This window comes from Xiphophorus maculatus, chromosome 20, assembly GCF_002775205.1.
Source record: "Xiphophorus maculatus strain JP 163 A chromosome 20, X_maculatus-5.0-male, whole genome shotgun sequence".
Lineage (NCBI taxonomy): Eukaryota > Metazoa > Chordata > Actinopteri > Cyprinodontiformes > Poeciliidae > Xiphophorus > Xiphophorus maculatus.
In genome coordinates this window covers 3,838,148-3,855,621 of record NC_036462.1, presented here as the reverse complement: position 1 = coordinate 3,855,621, position 17,474 = coordinate 3,838,148, and the positions used below count along the sequence as shown (strand labels likewise).

At 36.3% G+C, this 17,474-nt stretch overlaps 1 protein-coding gene across 12 annotated transcripts in view; it reads right to left on the bottom strand.

The window, feature by feature from the left end:
* ptprt (protein tyrosine phosphatase, receptor type T) overlaps nucleotides 1-17,474 on the bottom strand; it is a 316,939-nt gene that overhangs the window by 162,259 nt on the left and 137,206 nt on the right. For all 12 annotated transcript variants that reach the window (XM_023325145.1, XM_023325149.1, XM_023325147.1 and 9 more), the window contains exons 9-10: nucleotides 3,431-3,546; nucleotides 2,206-2,386 (exon numbers count right to left, since the gene is read on the bottom strand). In XM_023325145.1, coding sequence (XP_023180913.1) covers nucleotides 2,206-2,386; nucleotides 3,431-3,546 — 297 coding nt within the window. The remainder of the gene's footprint in view (nucleotides 1-2,205; nucleotides 2,387-3,430; nucleotides 3,547-17,474) is intronic.

Below are 17,474 nucleotides of genomic sequence, written 5' to 3'. Positions count from 1 at the left end.
AAGGCAGATATTACTATTATAATTTAAGGACAATGAGTCATGGGAAAGAAAAAAATAATAATTAATTTCTTAATTGCAAATCCTTCATTTATACTCAAACCACTGGTTAAAGATAATTTCTGTGTAATCAGCAGGACTGGAAAGTAATAGAAAAAATCCTATATATTTATATGCATGTATATTTATATCTGTGTGTGAGAGAGATGGAAGTCGATTCATTTGCAGGAGCCATTACCGTACAAACAATAATTAGCCTCCGTGTGAACAATTGCTCTCCTGTTCCCTAATTACTGAGTTACAGCCAGGAGATTAACGGCGGTTAAACAAAAAGCAATTAAGAACAAAACAATTACCATTTTTTTAACCCCTTAAAGCCATTTCCACTACGCAGATGTGTTTGCTTTACTTTTAGGGAACATGCAGTTTGTGCGTGTTCAGCTGATGAAGGTTCAACGTTCAGGCTGAGAGCTGATGTTCCCCAGAAGCTAAATTCAAAACATATTAGCTACGAGACGAGCTAAAGAACAGGCAGCCCTGCGTGTCAGACGCCAAGCTATTCCAGTTTATCACAGGCAGGGTGCTGGGAGAAATATAAGACATAAATGAATTATTAGCAGTTGTGGAGACACTTGCATTCAGTTCAGTGCAACATGAGGCCCTCTGGACAGAAAGCAGGAGGCTTAAAAAGTCTCTTCTGATATTTTCTGAATTGCTGGACAACGCGTACACTCAGGGCGCTAATAATTTATGCTAGTAAGTTGTCCTGCCGAGGGGCGCAGCAGCATAAACAGAAATGTTGATTAGTGCAATTTTTGAAGGTTTCAGGCATCAGTGTGAAACTTCTGCTACTTTAGTAGCTCCAGATATCATCTGGGAGAGGTGAACATGTGAGAACCAGCGGTTAAAACCAAGATGGCTGCATGTGGAGTCGTATCTATGGCTGAGTATTCGGGCCACTGTACTTTAAGAAGATAAAATATGTGGCCACAAAATTTAATTTCACTAATGTAAAAGAAAAAACGTAGATGTTCCACGATGTGAAAAAGTTGAAAATGTGCAAAAAGTATGAATTAAAAGGTAGAGATATTTACTATGTTACAACTACAATATTTTCTAACAACATAAATTCAGATATCTGCACCACAAAATGGCACAAAAAGTCACTAGTGGCTTCTTTTTTTTAAAGTTGCTAACAAATTATGTGGCCATTGAAAAAAAAAGTTAATTTCAACACAAAAATTCTAAAACTTTTAGATTAATCTCAAAAATTTTCTAGGAAAAAAAAGAAATTAATGAGTTTGAAATAAAATGAAAAATTTGCTAGAATTTTTTTTTGAAATGTTAAGATTAATCTCAGATGTCTATAAATACATTTCTGAATTTGAAAAGTTGAAAATGTGAAAAGTTTTTTTCTGAAAAATTTCTGAAATTTGAGCTTAATCTAAAAATTTAAAAATCTAATAATCTAAATATTTTTGTGTTTTCTTGGAATGTTTTAACTTTTAAAACTCAGAAACTACAAAACAAATCTAGAACTTTTTTTAGATTGAACTACAAATTTCAGATTTTTACTCCTTTTTTTATCTACATCACTTTAAATGCCAAACATATTTAAAACATGACAGTATGCGAAAAGTTCAAGAGGTGTAAATACTTTTACAGGGGACTGTCGGGTGAAATCAATATTCACAGATGACCTGCATTAATAATTGGTAAACTTGTAAACAAGCTTCCTTGCGTGTCTGTCTGTGCTCTGCATTCCTTAAAATAAAACGCAGGTTGTTAAGATTCGAGTTAAAAGCTTAAACTGCTGGAAACATTTTCCGTTTTCTTCTACAGTCTCCGCACAACATAGAGGCACTTTTTGCTTTCATGTCTGCAGCTGAGCAGAACCCGCCTGTCAGTCACCCAGTGTGGGTTAGACAGCGACATCTCTCATCCTGTCCCTCCTGTTGGAGCAGTCTGCGTTCGGAGCAGGTAGGCGGCTGGTTCAGCTGTTTATTTTCAACTAACCGCCGACGGCTGCTGCGAGGTGTTTATAATGACTCATTTTTTGGGGAGCCGGAGGGTTTCTCCAGGGAGAGCCTGATCGCATACTGAGCTGCTGAAATGCCTCGAGTTTCTACTAACCTGCTTATATTTTGGATCAATAGAGTATCACGAAGTTTGATGCTACACGTGTCAAAAGCATTTATTGTTGCCCACCGTCCTCCTCCGTCTGTTTGACGATCTCCTCGCTCTCTTTGCTGCCCTCGGGGTTGGCCAGAACGAGGCGCAGCCTGACCGTGACGAAGGGCCTCAGTCCCCTCAGCGTGTAATGAGACGACGTCTGGATCAACTCCTCGGCTGCAAACTCTTGCTGATTAAACACATACTGGTACTGAACCTGCAAAAAACATCAAAAATAAACTAAATGCTTAGATTGCTTCAGGCTGATTGAAAGGGTTCTAGCTGGAATAAGCAAGATCATAGAAAGCATAAATTAAAGGTTAAACGACTGTCTAGAAAAATATTTTATTAAAATAAATTCATTAGCAGTCAGACTTTCTTAAGCCGTTTTCTCCAGGTGTGCAGTTTTTTTTAAAACTCATTTTCTGTCCCTTTATATTACCATGAAGGCATCTTCTCCAGTCTTATTAATCATTTTAAAAGGTGATTAATAAGTAAGCTTTGGACAAGAGAGACAAAGAAAATCTAAAACATATGTCAAAATTTCAGCTAACAGCCATTTAGGAAACAACTTGTTGGTATTTTCTCTTGGTCGAACTGTTATATTTGGCATAACTCATAATTCAAAAGTAAGATGCACAATGAAGAAAAATGTGTCTTACATATGATATATTTGACATTAAATTGGAAATAAAAGCTTGAGTATTAAAATAATGTATTAATATTTGCATTTATTATTTATTGCATATATAATGCTCGATTATTTTGATCTAATGATTTTTCAAATTTCTAATTTTTGCTCATCAAACTCTGTGGGAAAGAGTAAAAACTTCTAAAATCAAATATGATAGTTCAGTTGAGATGCAGATTAACCAATCAGATTTCAAAGAAAACTTTGAAAAATCTGCAGAAAGTCGAAACAAAACTTTTGATCAATCCTATTTAAAACCTTATAGGAAAGCCTGGCTGATCAAAAGGGAAATATTTGGAGAAACAGATCAGAGTTTTATCCTCCCAGCAGCTGCTAGACTCCATATTGTGTAAATTTGTCATTAATGTTCAGTTTGTTGCTCTTTGTTTCGCCACGGAGGGAAGATAACGTTTTTTTTTTTCTTTTCTATTCAACTAAAAATTTCAGCAAGATTGAATTAATTTTGCTTAAATATGCTTAAACCAAATTGGTAGAAAATTATTTATTTTTTGGCACAAAATACTTTATTGATGGAGAATAGTTAAGTGTTAGCTTTGTGACGCCGCTTACCGTCAGATTGTAGCTGTGGCATCGTGTTACGGCGTATCCAAACGTTTCCCACTGGATGGTCAGCTGGCGGGCGCGGACGTCCACTACGTTCACGTTCTGGGGTCCGTGGACGGGATCTGAAGTGACAGCAGACGGAGAAACAGTCAGCAGTCGGATCAGAGCAGGAATCGATCTACTGATTCTTGGATTCTCTTAATCTGGCTGCAGTCTGAAACAAACGGCTAATCCCTGATCAGTGGCTGATTCTGCTGGCTTAAATGTCTGCAAATTAACTTAATGTTACACATAATTCCTTAAGAATGTAAGATATCATTTAGGAAGCTTTGGACTAAGATTGTTAAACTGAGGAAACTACCGATAGAAAACAAAATTCACATTTTAGATTGCCAGAACAAAGAAAAAAAAAATCAAAATAGAAAACTGCACTCAGAAATATATGGATGTTTTTCTAACATGTTCAATGGTGTAAAGACAGAACTAAACAAAAAAAGAAGCAGGATAGTATCTCTTAAAATGTAGATTAAATTGATTCACTGGCAAAAACAGAAAGTCTTAATATAAAACCTCCAGAACCAAAACTGCAGAACTGGAGGCACCGAGCAGAAAACAAACCAACGACCTCATCATGAGCAGGTGTGACAGACAGGAAACAAAACAAGAACAACAAAATAAAACAGGAAGTCAACCAATCCAGAGATATCCGATCACCAGGGGGCGCTGCAATGTTAAAGGGACAGTCCATTAAAAGCAGATCCCACAAGGAGTTTACATTGATTTACTTATGATAAGTTACTTAAAACCAGAGATGATAAACAACTTTAATTTAAAAATTCAGATAAGCTTTTTATTACTCTGTTCAAAAGTCTTGATCTGAATTCATTTTATGTTTTCTTTCCAAACTGGTTTGGCTTTATTCATCTAAACGTCTATAAACATTTTTCCTTTACTGCATTTTAACTCATTTTTATCCAGAATTTGAGCAGTTTTGTTTATTAATCCACTGAATTCTGTTAAAGCATTAATGAACCAGTGTTAACATATGACTCCATTAACAGAAACCAGTCATTAATTCCTATTTCTTTAAGTGCACAAATTAAAAATCTCAAACTGCTTGAATGATAGAAATTACAACTTTTACCTCCATTACCTGCATGTAAAACAGTGACAGGCTGAAAAACTCTCAGATTTCTGTGGTTCTGTCTGAGGACTTTCCTGGATTTAGGATTTTATTAGAAATGCCACAGATAATGTTCTTTAATTTTTTCCTCTTATTATTAGCTTCACAGTTTGCTGTCAGACGGTTTTTGGAACAAAGAGAAAAAAATAGTGAAAATCTGCCCAGTTCCATAGAAAAACTTAGAAAAACTTACAGAAATCTGAAGAAATATTAATCAGATCCATTTAAGGATTAAAGAAAAGTTTGACTGGTCTGGAGTTAGAAACGGAAACTGCACTGCCAGTTTCTGTAGCTGTAGAGAAGCTACATGTAGAGAAGCTACATGTAGAGAAGCTACATGTAGAGAAGCTACATGTAGAGAAGCTACATGTAGAGAAGCTACATGTAGAGAAGCTACATGTAGCTTCTCATATAGATCTACATATAGATCCCAAACTTTAAAAACTCAGAAATATGAGATCGCCTTGAAACAAAATCAAAACTTTAAAACTGTTGTGGTTGAGACGTTGGATAAACTGGTATGATGGCATCTAAAAAACAACCTTCACTCAAATATTATCATGTTTCATAAAATAATAAATAGAATTGGATTTTTTTGAGTAGTTTTGACTCTGGCTGCAGGCTGCAACAGTCAACCTGTCCTACTTCCATTCACACACACACACACACACACACACACACACACACACACCCTCCATGCACTGTCCCAACCATATGTTGGCCCCTCATCCGCTGCTTCCTCTAACCACAACTGACTCTACTCTAACGAGCTTGTTGAAACTCATCTTCCTGTGTGCCTAATTAGCTTCTATCAACTAACGACGGCAACCAAAGCAGGTCACTGCATAATTTAGAGGCTGTACTAGCTGTACTTTTTGGAGGAAAATTAACATTTTATTAATGGTGGAGGTGGATCTCTCTCCCCCAAAAAGACGTGAGCAGGAGAAATGATTCCTGGCCGTAAAGCAGACCTTGGTTGATATGCTGGATAAATGCTGGATAAACAACTCACAACCCAGAAAATAAATTTACCTCTGGATCTTCACATTGATTCACAAACGAAAAGTTTTTTCTCAGCATTTGGGGAAATTTTTATTTTTTTATTTTACTTTAGTTTCTTACCAAACATTGTGGATAAGAGATGCAAACAAATCTAAATGTGGGTCAGAAAATCTTCAGTGACTGTCAGGTTTGTATAAGCTGCTGCACAAAATGCATAAATGTAAACTTAACTAACTTAAGCATATTTGACAAACTTCTCATTTCATTTTTGTTTTAATGAAATACTGGATTGACCAATGGGAACTTTTTGCTAAGAATCCAACCTGTATCACTAATAGCTTTATGAATGCAGTCGAGTGCTTTAGGAGATTATTCCCTCAAGCTTCTTAAATACGATGTCAGATGAGCCAAATAAGACAAAGATTAGACAACAGGATCCTGTATAAGCTGAGACCATCTGAGCCGAATGTTTCTGCTGGTTGTGTTCACACACATCCAGTCCTGAGCTTTTATTTTCATCAGTTTAACTCCAGAGCTCTGGAAAATGTTTACCTTTGCTCATGTTTTTCCTTTGCATGGTTGGTATTAAATATCTTAGAGAGCAGCTGGTTTGCAGATTTGAACTGTTGATGTCCTCTGTCTTATTGTTTAATCCGGGTCAGGATCATTTCTGAGTGTTTTGTTACAGTAGGTTACTGTAGGTTACCATCTGCTGCAGGTCTTCTGGTTACCAAAGACAAGCTTTCTAAACAAACCTTCTAATAAGTTGCTCTATTTGGTTCCTGTGAGACTTTTTGTTTTGAGAAAGTACAATAACTCAATTGAAATTGTTTATTGCCGACCAGTACTGGTTTTATAGACTCACAATCCATTTCTACCTCCAGCTTGACATTTATTAGTGACTGCAACAATTGTCAGAATAGTATTCAATTAATCTGGACAACCTCACACCCAAACAAAACTTCCTACTTTTCTCATGAACAGGAGCTGCCAAGTGTCACAACATGACATTACAGTAAAACGTCTCCAACAAAATGTCGCTTTGTTCTGTTAGACGAAGATCAAATGGAACAAAGCAAAATTCTGATCTTCGTCAAACGGACACGAACACGCACACACCCCCCCACACACACACACGATGTAATTCCTTGATTACAGGGACATAATCCCCATCACTGAGTCATGGAGTGAATAAAAACAGGTTTTCACAAAGAACTGCAATACATCAAAGCTTATCTGGCCGTTGATTTAAAGAAAAGATTCAACCTGAGTTTACTAAATCATAAATTTGCTCAGAGTTCTGGGATAAAACCAACAACAGCACACAGACATTGATTTAATCCTGTAGCTTCTTAGTTTGGTTTTTAAGAATCCTAATCTTTTAGTAAATCTAACTAATGCCAACATTATCTTATCTTATCTTATCTTATCTTATGAACCCTCACTAACAGAGATGGAAGTAGCTTCAGCAGAGTTAATCACCTGATTTAAAACAAAGTTTGGATCATTTCTAAGTGTTTGTTTAAATAGATCCATCTCCCTCCAGTGTCAGGGGGTTTGAAGTTCATCTCCATCTCATTTTCTGCTAAATCGAAGGTCATCTGAGAACCGATTTCTAAAACGTTTGCTGAGAAAACAACCAGTTGCAGAGAGATGGAGTGATATGGAGAGCAGGAGAGCTTAAGTTTGAATTATAACTTTGTTTACATCGTTACAGTGATGAGACCTCCCCAGATGACCTTGGTCATGACAAATGCCAGATTTTCTATATCATTCATTTTCTGCTCCACTCCTTCCTCACACCGCATTAATTATTCCTTCCCAAATCCATTTCAGTCGTTTCTTCACACCCACTCTGGACCTGGCTGAACCTCTAACATTTGTCGAGATCAACAGAATGACAGACGAACGTGCTGAGAAATATAGGATCATTAGGTGTCTAAAACAAGACTTAATAATCAATAATAAGAATGGAGAGGCTGGGTTTGGAGTGAGAACGCGCCAACTGACAGATGGGATAAAATATGTATGCATGGAGGAAGAACAATATGGCTCCACAGGGATATGGTCCCAACAGTGGCTGCTAGCCTCATTAATCAGGAACGGTCAAGGGTTGGCATGTTAGCTATCACAAGCTGTGAAAGGCCAGAGTAGATGGCACAGCTACAGCACAGTGTGAGACGGTGAGGCGTGCAGCAGAGAGATTACAACACCCCCTCCTCTGCACCATCATCAATACATGAAGCACAAAAGAGCCGAACGTCGCCACAATGGAAACAAACCACAAAAACCAAAGTCACTGGACTGAAGCTCCTACTAATATAAACTACAGCTGAAACCAAAGGTTTACATACACCAAAAAAAAGACATGTAATTTTTTTTATAAGTAGTTATGTTTCCATTGACCATGTAACTGTGCAATTTGACATTTTCAACTCGATAAAAAGGTTTGGTGTTTGGTTTGGTGATTATTTATTTTTGGCTGTTTCAAAATTGGCTTATCTAACAAAACTGTAATGGAAACAATTTTTCCACACGTCAAGCTAGACCTGTCATAATAAATGATGCTGGACGGTAAATTGATACAGAAGTTATTACAATAAACAAGAATGTTTCAATATTACTTCAAGTAATATATTTCTTGAAAATATTACTTTCTTATAATATTTTCAGTATTACTTGAAAATATTGTATTATTTTCAAGTAATACAATAATAATAATAATATCATAATAAAAAAAGAACACATTCTCAAACATCAATAAACTACTGTAGGTCCTAATGAATTTTTACTGGAACTGGAAGACATTTTAAATATCCAAAATAAATAAATAAATAAAACAGCAAACAAAAAAAATAAAATCAATTATAAAGTCTCTGTAGACAAAATTGTCCTTCAAAGTTAAGACAGAAAACCTTTGTGGTAAGAGAGAACAGAGAAAAACAAAAAATAATGCAACTGGAAATTATTGAGTGTGTTTGAATTGAACATATGATTCATTAATTTATTGCTTATTGTGACCAGACTAAGCACAAGTCACATGATCAACAGCCGAGTGTTGCTACTGGTGCAAAACATCGTCCGATATTAGTCATTTTTTAACATGTCGCATCAGTTCAATAAATAAAACTGGGCAAATATTAACAACCAATATTTATCTCCATCTTTACCATTTTTTCTGGAAGGGCAGGAGGAGGTTGGTTATGTCTAGTCTGGAATTCTCTTCTTGAGTTTTCAAGTTACTTTTGGGAAAAATACAAGGTAATTAAAGAGTACTTTCTACAACACAGAGCATACTTTAAACAAAGCAACAACTAAGTTCTGCATTCCCAAAACTTTCTGAAAGTTCTAACTTTGTTCGCCTGACACTTCAGCATTTTATGAGAAAAGAATTTGTAACATTGTGTATTCTCTTTACCTTTCAGGTATGGTTTATTAATCTGATAACAGGATACTTTCAGGAAATTATAAGTTACTTTTCCAGAACTCCAGAAACTTACAGATGACATCTATTCTGCTTAAAAGTTAATTTTGAATTATCATCTGGAATTACAGGTTACTAACAGGTTACATGGCTAAAATGTAGAGCTTTTCCTTTAAAACTATTCATTTTATTTCATGTCCATGTTTTAATGTTTACCACTAGAGACAGTGTTGCATGCTAAAGCTAAAGATTAAGAAGTTTCTAGATCAGATTTATCACATTTTCTGTACATTTTAGAGTATAATCAGCTAGTTTAGATTTAGTTTTCTAAATGTTACCTGCCAGTTATCACTACAATGAAGGCTAACAACCACATATTCTGACAGACAATCTGTTGTTTGACCTGAACCGACATAAAGTTGTTCTGTCTGTGTTTGAAAGTACCTCAGAGCCTACAGGATGTTCCGGCAGGTAGGTATCTAGTTCAGGAGAGGGCCTGGTGAGGGATTGTGTTGTGGGATGCTTTCCTGAATCTGATGAATGAGCAGCAGAAATGGAGCCATTAATCCAGAGACTTTAGGGAGCCGTTCCAGTGAGAAGAGAATGAGGGGAAGAGGACGAGTGGAAATCAATCTTTCTGCCTCTTTCCACTCCTCAGCCTCTGCTTTGTAGCTCCCCAGTTATTTTTCTTTTAATCTGAAAACCTTTTCCATCTTTAATTTTTTTTCTCTTATTGCATATTTGACATTGTGCTTATTATTTTTTACTCTTTTGTACTCATGTTTTATTTTCCCTGCATCGTATATCACAGTTTTTTCCGGTTATGTTGCTGTTGCCGTATTTTTCTGATGTTTTTTCTCATTCAGTCCAGCACCTGTAGATGACTTGTTACCCACATCTTCTTCGTTCTGGATCTCTTATAAAGTTACCTTGTTAAAATGTCTTTTAATGCTAAACATTGGATGTAAAATTCCAAAGGTCTTTGGAAATGAGTGGAGACTCCAGATTCTTGCAGAATGCTGTGCATAGAGGGCGATAAATATAAGACTCTGAGTTTTTCCACTAATTGGGTAAAAACATGGATTCTGTAAATTTATGTTTAAGTAAATAAGATTTTTTTATATATATATAGCATGTCACATTTCCCAGGTAAAGACATCACAAAGTGCTTCACAACAGGCAAAGAAATGGGAGACAGTAACAAGGCAAGAGCAGAAATCATGTCCTTTGTTGCCATATTTCCTAATTTTATAATTGATATTAATAAAGTCATCTACCACCAGATTGAGTAAAGAGTCAGTTTCTTCCCAGAAACCAAGAAAATTGAAGTTTTGCAGAAAAAGTACAAAAAGTAACAAAAAAAAGGTCAAAATGTGGTCCAGTGAAGTCATAAAATTACTGCGCTTCAGTTCTGGCCTTTCTCCCCAGACTTAATTATTTAAAAATGGCCGTCTAAATGATGCTTTTAGAGACAATATACTTTATCTGTCCATGGCCTCTCATGCCAGAGCTGAACCATCTTTTTTTCTTATTGGCTTTTTATGCACTTGATTCACTTTTCTGCTTTCAAAGGAGACCCAAAAGGCAAAAACATAAAAAAATGAGAGTAGACAAAAAAGTGGGGAGGCAGTGTCAGAGAAAACACGGAGAGAAAAGCACAGAGAGTTTCCCTCTGGGAGAAACATGGCAGGGACAAGTTTTCATTCCTGCCTGCGTCTGCTTGTGTTTGGATGTCTGATATTTTATGTTGGTGTGTACCGAAAGCGAAGGGGAAATTACTTATTACTGGAACTACTCTGGCCAATGGCGAGAAATCTAATAAACTCTGAAGATCCAAGCAAACTTCCACCGATACAACACACACTCACACTTCACCTGAGGCTTTACTGCTGCATCTTCAGCATTAGCTGTGCGACTCTTGATATGTTGCAAAGGCTGCACTTTTTATCTGCATCCTCCCTCCAAACCAATAACAGCCTAACCTCTATATAAAAACTCACACACACACACACACACCCTCTCACACACACACGCGGGCGAGCTCTCCCGTGAAGATGACCCTCAGAGGCAAACAAGCAACATCAGTAGAACTCCTCACAGGGATTTTCTCTCTCTTGTAGGATTTACTGAGTGTGTTGGGGTGTGTGTGTCAGAGTGTTTCCCTGGTGTGTGTGGGTGGTAAGGTGGCCTATTTCTGATTAAACCTTTATAAATTTATGCACTAATATTCTTGATCAGCACCTGACTGGAATTACTTATAAGATTTTAATTACAAATGTTATTTTTGTGGCTATTTAGGAATTTTTGTGGCTTTTTACCCAATTTTATTACAACCCAAAAACTTTAATACATTTTATTGGGATTTTATGTAATGGACCAACTCAGAGTATTCCTAATAGTGAATATTAGTATCGAATTATTAGATTCAAACTAAATGTTTAATTTAAAGCTAAATATTTAGTGAAGAGTTTAGCTATTTAGCTAATATGAAGATTGAATTGCCAATAACCAGAAGTGGACTACCAAAATAAGAGGTTGTTTCAATTGTTGCTTGTGATTCCTCGTCATTATTCTTTCTTCTCCTTTCAACATAAACAAAATTTCAACTTAAAACATAAAAGAGTCGTTTTAATTTTAGTACAGATGTACTAATGAATCTTCATTAACGGTGACAACGCCAGATCACCAGCAGGAGTTTATTTAGGGGACCAAAGTCAGAGAAATTTCCACTTCTGGTTATCGACATTGAATTTGTATATTTTGTTTAGCTCAGCTAAATATTTAGCTTCCTAACTAAATATTCAAGATGAGCTAAAAATTTGCTTGCAAGTTAAAGGTTTAGTTTGTAACCATTTCTTTTAGCTTACTAACTAAATATGTAGTTCAGAACTAAATATTTAACCTGCTAACTAAATACTCAGATTGAAGCTAAACATTTAGCTTGTTAACTAGGTAGCTTAGAGCTAAATATTTAGTTTCTAAACTAAATGTTTAGTTTGCTAAATAGTTTACTAATTAATCCTAATTAATCCCAATGTTTTCTCTCTTACACCAGGCTAAATAATCCAAATTATTTCTGGTAATTTCTTACTGTAACTTTATAAAACACCTTCCAATCAAGTCTGAGCAGCTTCTCTGTCCGGAGACTTTGGCATTTTGAAGTCTGGGCTCTTCTGCTTCAATTGGTTTTGGTTACTTTTATGAATGAATGCCGACTGCAGACACAATATCATGCCGAAGCCATCCAAGAAAGTATGGCAAGCTGATTTAACATTTAACCAAAAACAAAAAAAAAACACACATATCTAATTTGTATTTTAAATGTAATATCTAATAAAATCATTTATTTCAGTGATAATTTCATTTAATTATTTTTTCTATATAGGAAGAGTGAGTCTGTATCACCTTTTTGATATTCTTATAGTTTTTCTCATCTACACCTGTCTTCTTCATATAAAAGGCCTCAGACAGAAAAGGATATTCCTTCATATTCAAAGCATGTCAGGACACTCATCAGTAACAAAAAGAACCACAGTACCTTCACAGTTATCAGCCTTCTAATCATGACAGCTTTAAGACTCAATAAACCGGTTCATCGCTCTGACGCACAGATTCATTCTTTAATGCTTCCGCTTATCAGATGCGTATCTCTACACATGTACCGTCAGACGTAGAGATTTAAAGCAGACCAACACAATAAGACCCACACAGAAAGGCAGCAGCAGACAAAGCGACACCCCACTGCTTCACGTCTCGGATAAATTGGATTAAATCGAGTCGGAGCAGATGCCTTTTAGTGGATTTTAATTACACCTCCCAGCATGGAGTCAACGACTGATAGTTAAACCATTACTTGGAGCGTCTGAATTAAACTTTGGAGCCAAGAAAGCTTGTTCTAAAACACAGTTTGAATCCATGATAAAGATTTTCCTGATCTCTAAAGTTAACCAGTGCAGTTTGTATCGACCTTTCACAAGAAAAGTAATGCATGAATGAACATTGGAAGTTACAAATATGAGGCAAAACTAAAACAATAACCAACTGAACTACTGTATATGTAGTTAGAAAAATATTAGATGGAGAAATTCCTCAGTGGATTATAGGGAATCTATTGATGAGTAATTTTACTTAACAGATTTATATAGAGCAGAGGCCAATCACAAGAAAATAGCACCAATGATGCAAAACACTCGTTAATGTCTGACGGTTTAGGTAACTCGCTCTGTATTGCATCTGATCCTAGGTTTTTCTGTTCCATAATCTCAAAATGATGTTTAATATTTACATATTTTTAAAAAAATGTTGGCCTAAAATAACCCCTATGTAAAGGTATTACCACAATACTGGTAATACAGTCGCAATACCGCTGCGCATTGTGACAGGTCTTTCGTCGCAATATGCAAACTTTCCCATCCACTCTGAGAGTGCTTACATGACGTTGCTTATTTGATGCCGCGAGCTGAAGCAGTGTGAAGGAAAAGGGAAGCTGTGCTGCTCACTGGCTTCTCCAGGCTGCGAAGTATGAGAAGCAGGTGATCAGTTTTTGTGATCGGCAACAAAAGACAGTGATCAGTGATCACCGATCATACACTTTTTCACGGAAATCAGCAGATTATGATCGGTGGCCGATGGATTGACACACCTTTAATACACACACACATATTTTTTATTGTCAAGCCGAAGACTGAAGCCTAATCTGCCTGATAATTACTTCTCTATCTCTAACTCATACACTGCTTTATTGATCTAAAGTCGAATTAAAAAGCATCATAGCATGCTGCAGCTGCAGACAGATTAGGGCACTGCAGCATCCTATGTTGCTGCAACTGCAATCCGTCAGCAGGACAGACACAGAATGAATGTATATTGTGTTATCAAGCCACAGGAAGAGGAATGCTTGGAGCCAAAACTACGCTGTAATGTAATTCAAAATGGAGCAGAAAGGAAATCTATTTCAAATCCAGCTTTATTAATACCATTGCTGCCTACAGGCAGGGAAAGGGACAATTGAGTTGTGGAAATCTGCAGGAATATGGGGCTCAGAGATGGTGTATTAAACAGCAAGAAATGAGAAAGAAAGGAGCAAAAATACAATTTAGGAAAAAGACAATAAATTACAAAAAGGAAATGCAAATGAAGCAATTAATAAGATGTTTAGTCAAAGACAGTTCATAAAATAGGGTTCAGCGTCGGGGGCAGAATCAGGGTGCTGTAGGGAAGGGTTTACAGCAGTGACATAACGAGCCAATTGATAGCAAGGCCTGGGGTTAAACACCCGAAGCTAGCTACTAATTGGCTGAGAATGACGGAGTGACAGGCGCAGAGATGCAGGGTGTGACCTGGAAGGAGAGCTGCAGACAGAACGGAGGGGGTTAATGAATCCCTCTTCATAATAAAACAGAAAAAGTCATTGGCTGGGAAAAGATGGGAGACGCTGGAGGCCCCAGAAGAAGACGATGAATACAGCTGCTCGTTACAATAATGTCACTCAATTATATCTCTAACAGCCGGGATGGATTACAAAAGAAAACGTCTTCTACATTAACTCGAGGGAGTTTGATACGCTGCGTGATGATACCTCAGGTGTTTTACCTCGTCTTTGAAGACAGATCTGTATTTCAAAACCTTTCCCCTTGATCGCTCAAAGAGGGATCCCTCACAGGGTTTCCTTTTTAATATTCTGCTCTACATTTCACTTTTATGGAGACAAAACTTATCAGGATTCCCTGATGGTCGTTTGTTCTGTCTCTCTACGGGAGCCGTGCCATCCAATAAGCTGCCAGAGTCGCATCATCTAAATCTTTAGATAACGATGACAGTCTTCATGAAAACCAAATGTTTTTAGACACCGTCTCCTTAGCAGCACAATGTCTTTAATAAGAAAATGCTTTGCACAAGATGACAAATTAATCACATGCTTTTTCCACAGAAGTTCCAGGAAATTCATGGTCTCTAGTGACACTCTGGAAAATTGGCATAATCTCTATTTAATCACCTTGATTTAGCTCCACTGGTGTTGTAGTTAAAGCTGTATTCAGACCTGCTCCGACATAAAACCTCTGATCAAATCTGGTCAAACACTTGTTAGCAGTAAATTAGCATTTAAAAAAGCTGCAGAATTACTAGTTGTTAGTCTCAAAATGTACAAAATAAAATGAAGTTATAATGTGAGGACCATTTGGATCGCTACATGACCAGGTGTAAATGGTATAATCAAACTGAAACTGAAGTATAGAGCTGGTTGGGACTTCAATGCTCTCCACATTGTAAAACGCTCTAATCTGTCCAAACCAAAGTCTTCGGGTATTTAAATGCTAGTTAAACAGCCTCTTTTCAGTATTACTAAATTTAATTAAAAAAAATAAGGTATTGTTATTTCTCTCATGTACAAGCTGTTATTATTGGATGAGGTTTTATCTAAGTGCTGGAAGGTAACACCGCGATAGAGCGACTCCACCAGCAGCAGGCTTCAACTATGGCAGTAAACCAGTAAGACCAGGCTGCAGGTGTTTTGCACAGGATCATAACCCTGAATTCACAGTTTTTCATATGCAGCTCCACTGCAGGCTCTTCAAAGACAATCTATAATCTAATAGATTGTTTTGGTTCATAACAGTCAGTTAATGGTTAATTAGATGATTAAATATCATTACATACAAGTATTCCATATTGACATTGATAATTATTAATTAGTTTTTAAATTAAATATCTGAAATAATGCCAAACTGGTGATGCTGCCACTTCCTGTTTTATCCTCAGTTTTAACTTCATACCATTTTTTATTTCTAAGCAGCAGTGAGACACGGTGGTGAAACATTAAACTGCTGCTGTGCAAGTTACTCAGCAGGTCGTTGCTAGGTAACCATAGAATGAGTGAGTTGCTAGGTAACCACAGAGTTAGTTGATACCTCTCGCTTGGCCATAAGAGGTTGAGCAGCCAAAGCCTTTCTATGCCTACGTCCCCCAGAATGCTGTGCTGTTCTGGATTGCAGTTCAATCAATTTTCATATTAAATGTTGAATATTCTACCAGATGCACTATCTATAGATAGTAGTCACGTTTCTATCGCTATATATATACTGTATATATATATATATATATATATATATATATATATATATATATATATATATATATACATATTGTTATTGGTTGTCCAGCATTAATTTCCAGAAGAGTTCAAACTCATTTGATCTATATAACTTAGATGTTTAAATGTTTTCAAAGCCATGCTGTATTTTACATTAATAATTTGTTACATAGTCTGCAGACATGAGAGTGTGATTTTTGAATGTTTATTAAAGACTAAAAGATTTTCATATAAGGGACACTAGAGCCCATAAAAGACCCCCTGGAGGGGAGAAAAAAAAGACTAACAGATTGAGAATCAACAACTTCCCATGTAAAATTAGATGTTTTAGACTATAAAGTTAAGAAAGAGCAGAAAAAAATCATTTTAAGAAGTTCAAGTCTTCTGTTATTTTTGTTGTAATGACTTATTTAATTGTGTGAAGATGAGAAAGTACAAAGATAGGAGGGCTTGTTGGGCTTTATGCTGAGATACTCCTTTCCAAATGTCACAACAGTGGGACCACATCGAGCGAGGAGCTGAACGCTCGCCCACTGAGTCTTTGTGAATTTCTCTGTTTTCATGGAAGGTGTGTGTTTACAATTTTACCGTACACTCCTCTATGAAACATCTTCAAAGTCAAGAAACAAACAGAGGCTTTCTGTTCTTATTTCCGTTTCTTTTTAAGCATGTAGACAACGTGTTAGCGTTTTGTTTTTTCATTGTTCTCTCCACCAGCCTTAATGAAAATGTTGACTTTCTGGTTCCCAATCGAACCGAGTCTACCGGACCATTTCCCTGGGCCTGCTGATGGCGATTCACTGTTTCCAGAGCACAAATTAAAATCTTTCTTCTTACATATTTCTAAATGGTATGTCCCTGCTGCTCCTTAATATGAAACTTCAAAATTGTTCTAAGTTTTAAACACATCTGGATAAATTGCAGATTCATCTCAACACTATTGAGTTTCCAAACATTGCTTATGAAAGTCGTCCAGTGGTGTGTATTGTAGCTTTGAATGATGCTACATCATTCCTGCTGGTTTTCATTTATGTAACAAGAAGAATAATTTAGTCAGAAATTGAAATCTAACCCATATTCCTGGATGTTAAATTACTACTAATTTATGAGATTTTCAACATTTTATTTATAAAGTACTTAACAAGTGTATTCAGTTTTGGTATTTGGATAAATTCTGGTTATTTCCACTAATTAAGAGCTTTTCCAAGCATTAAAGTCTTTATCTGAGTCCAACACTGCAAGGAACTCAATATAATAAAATGTATCTCTAAAACTATCCAGAAGTTTGGAAAACAAAACCAGATATTTTGAGTCATGACCTACGTTTTACTCATCTCCAGAACATTTTGTT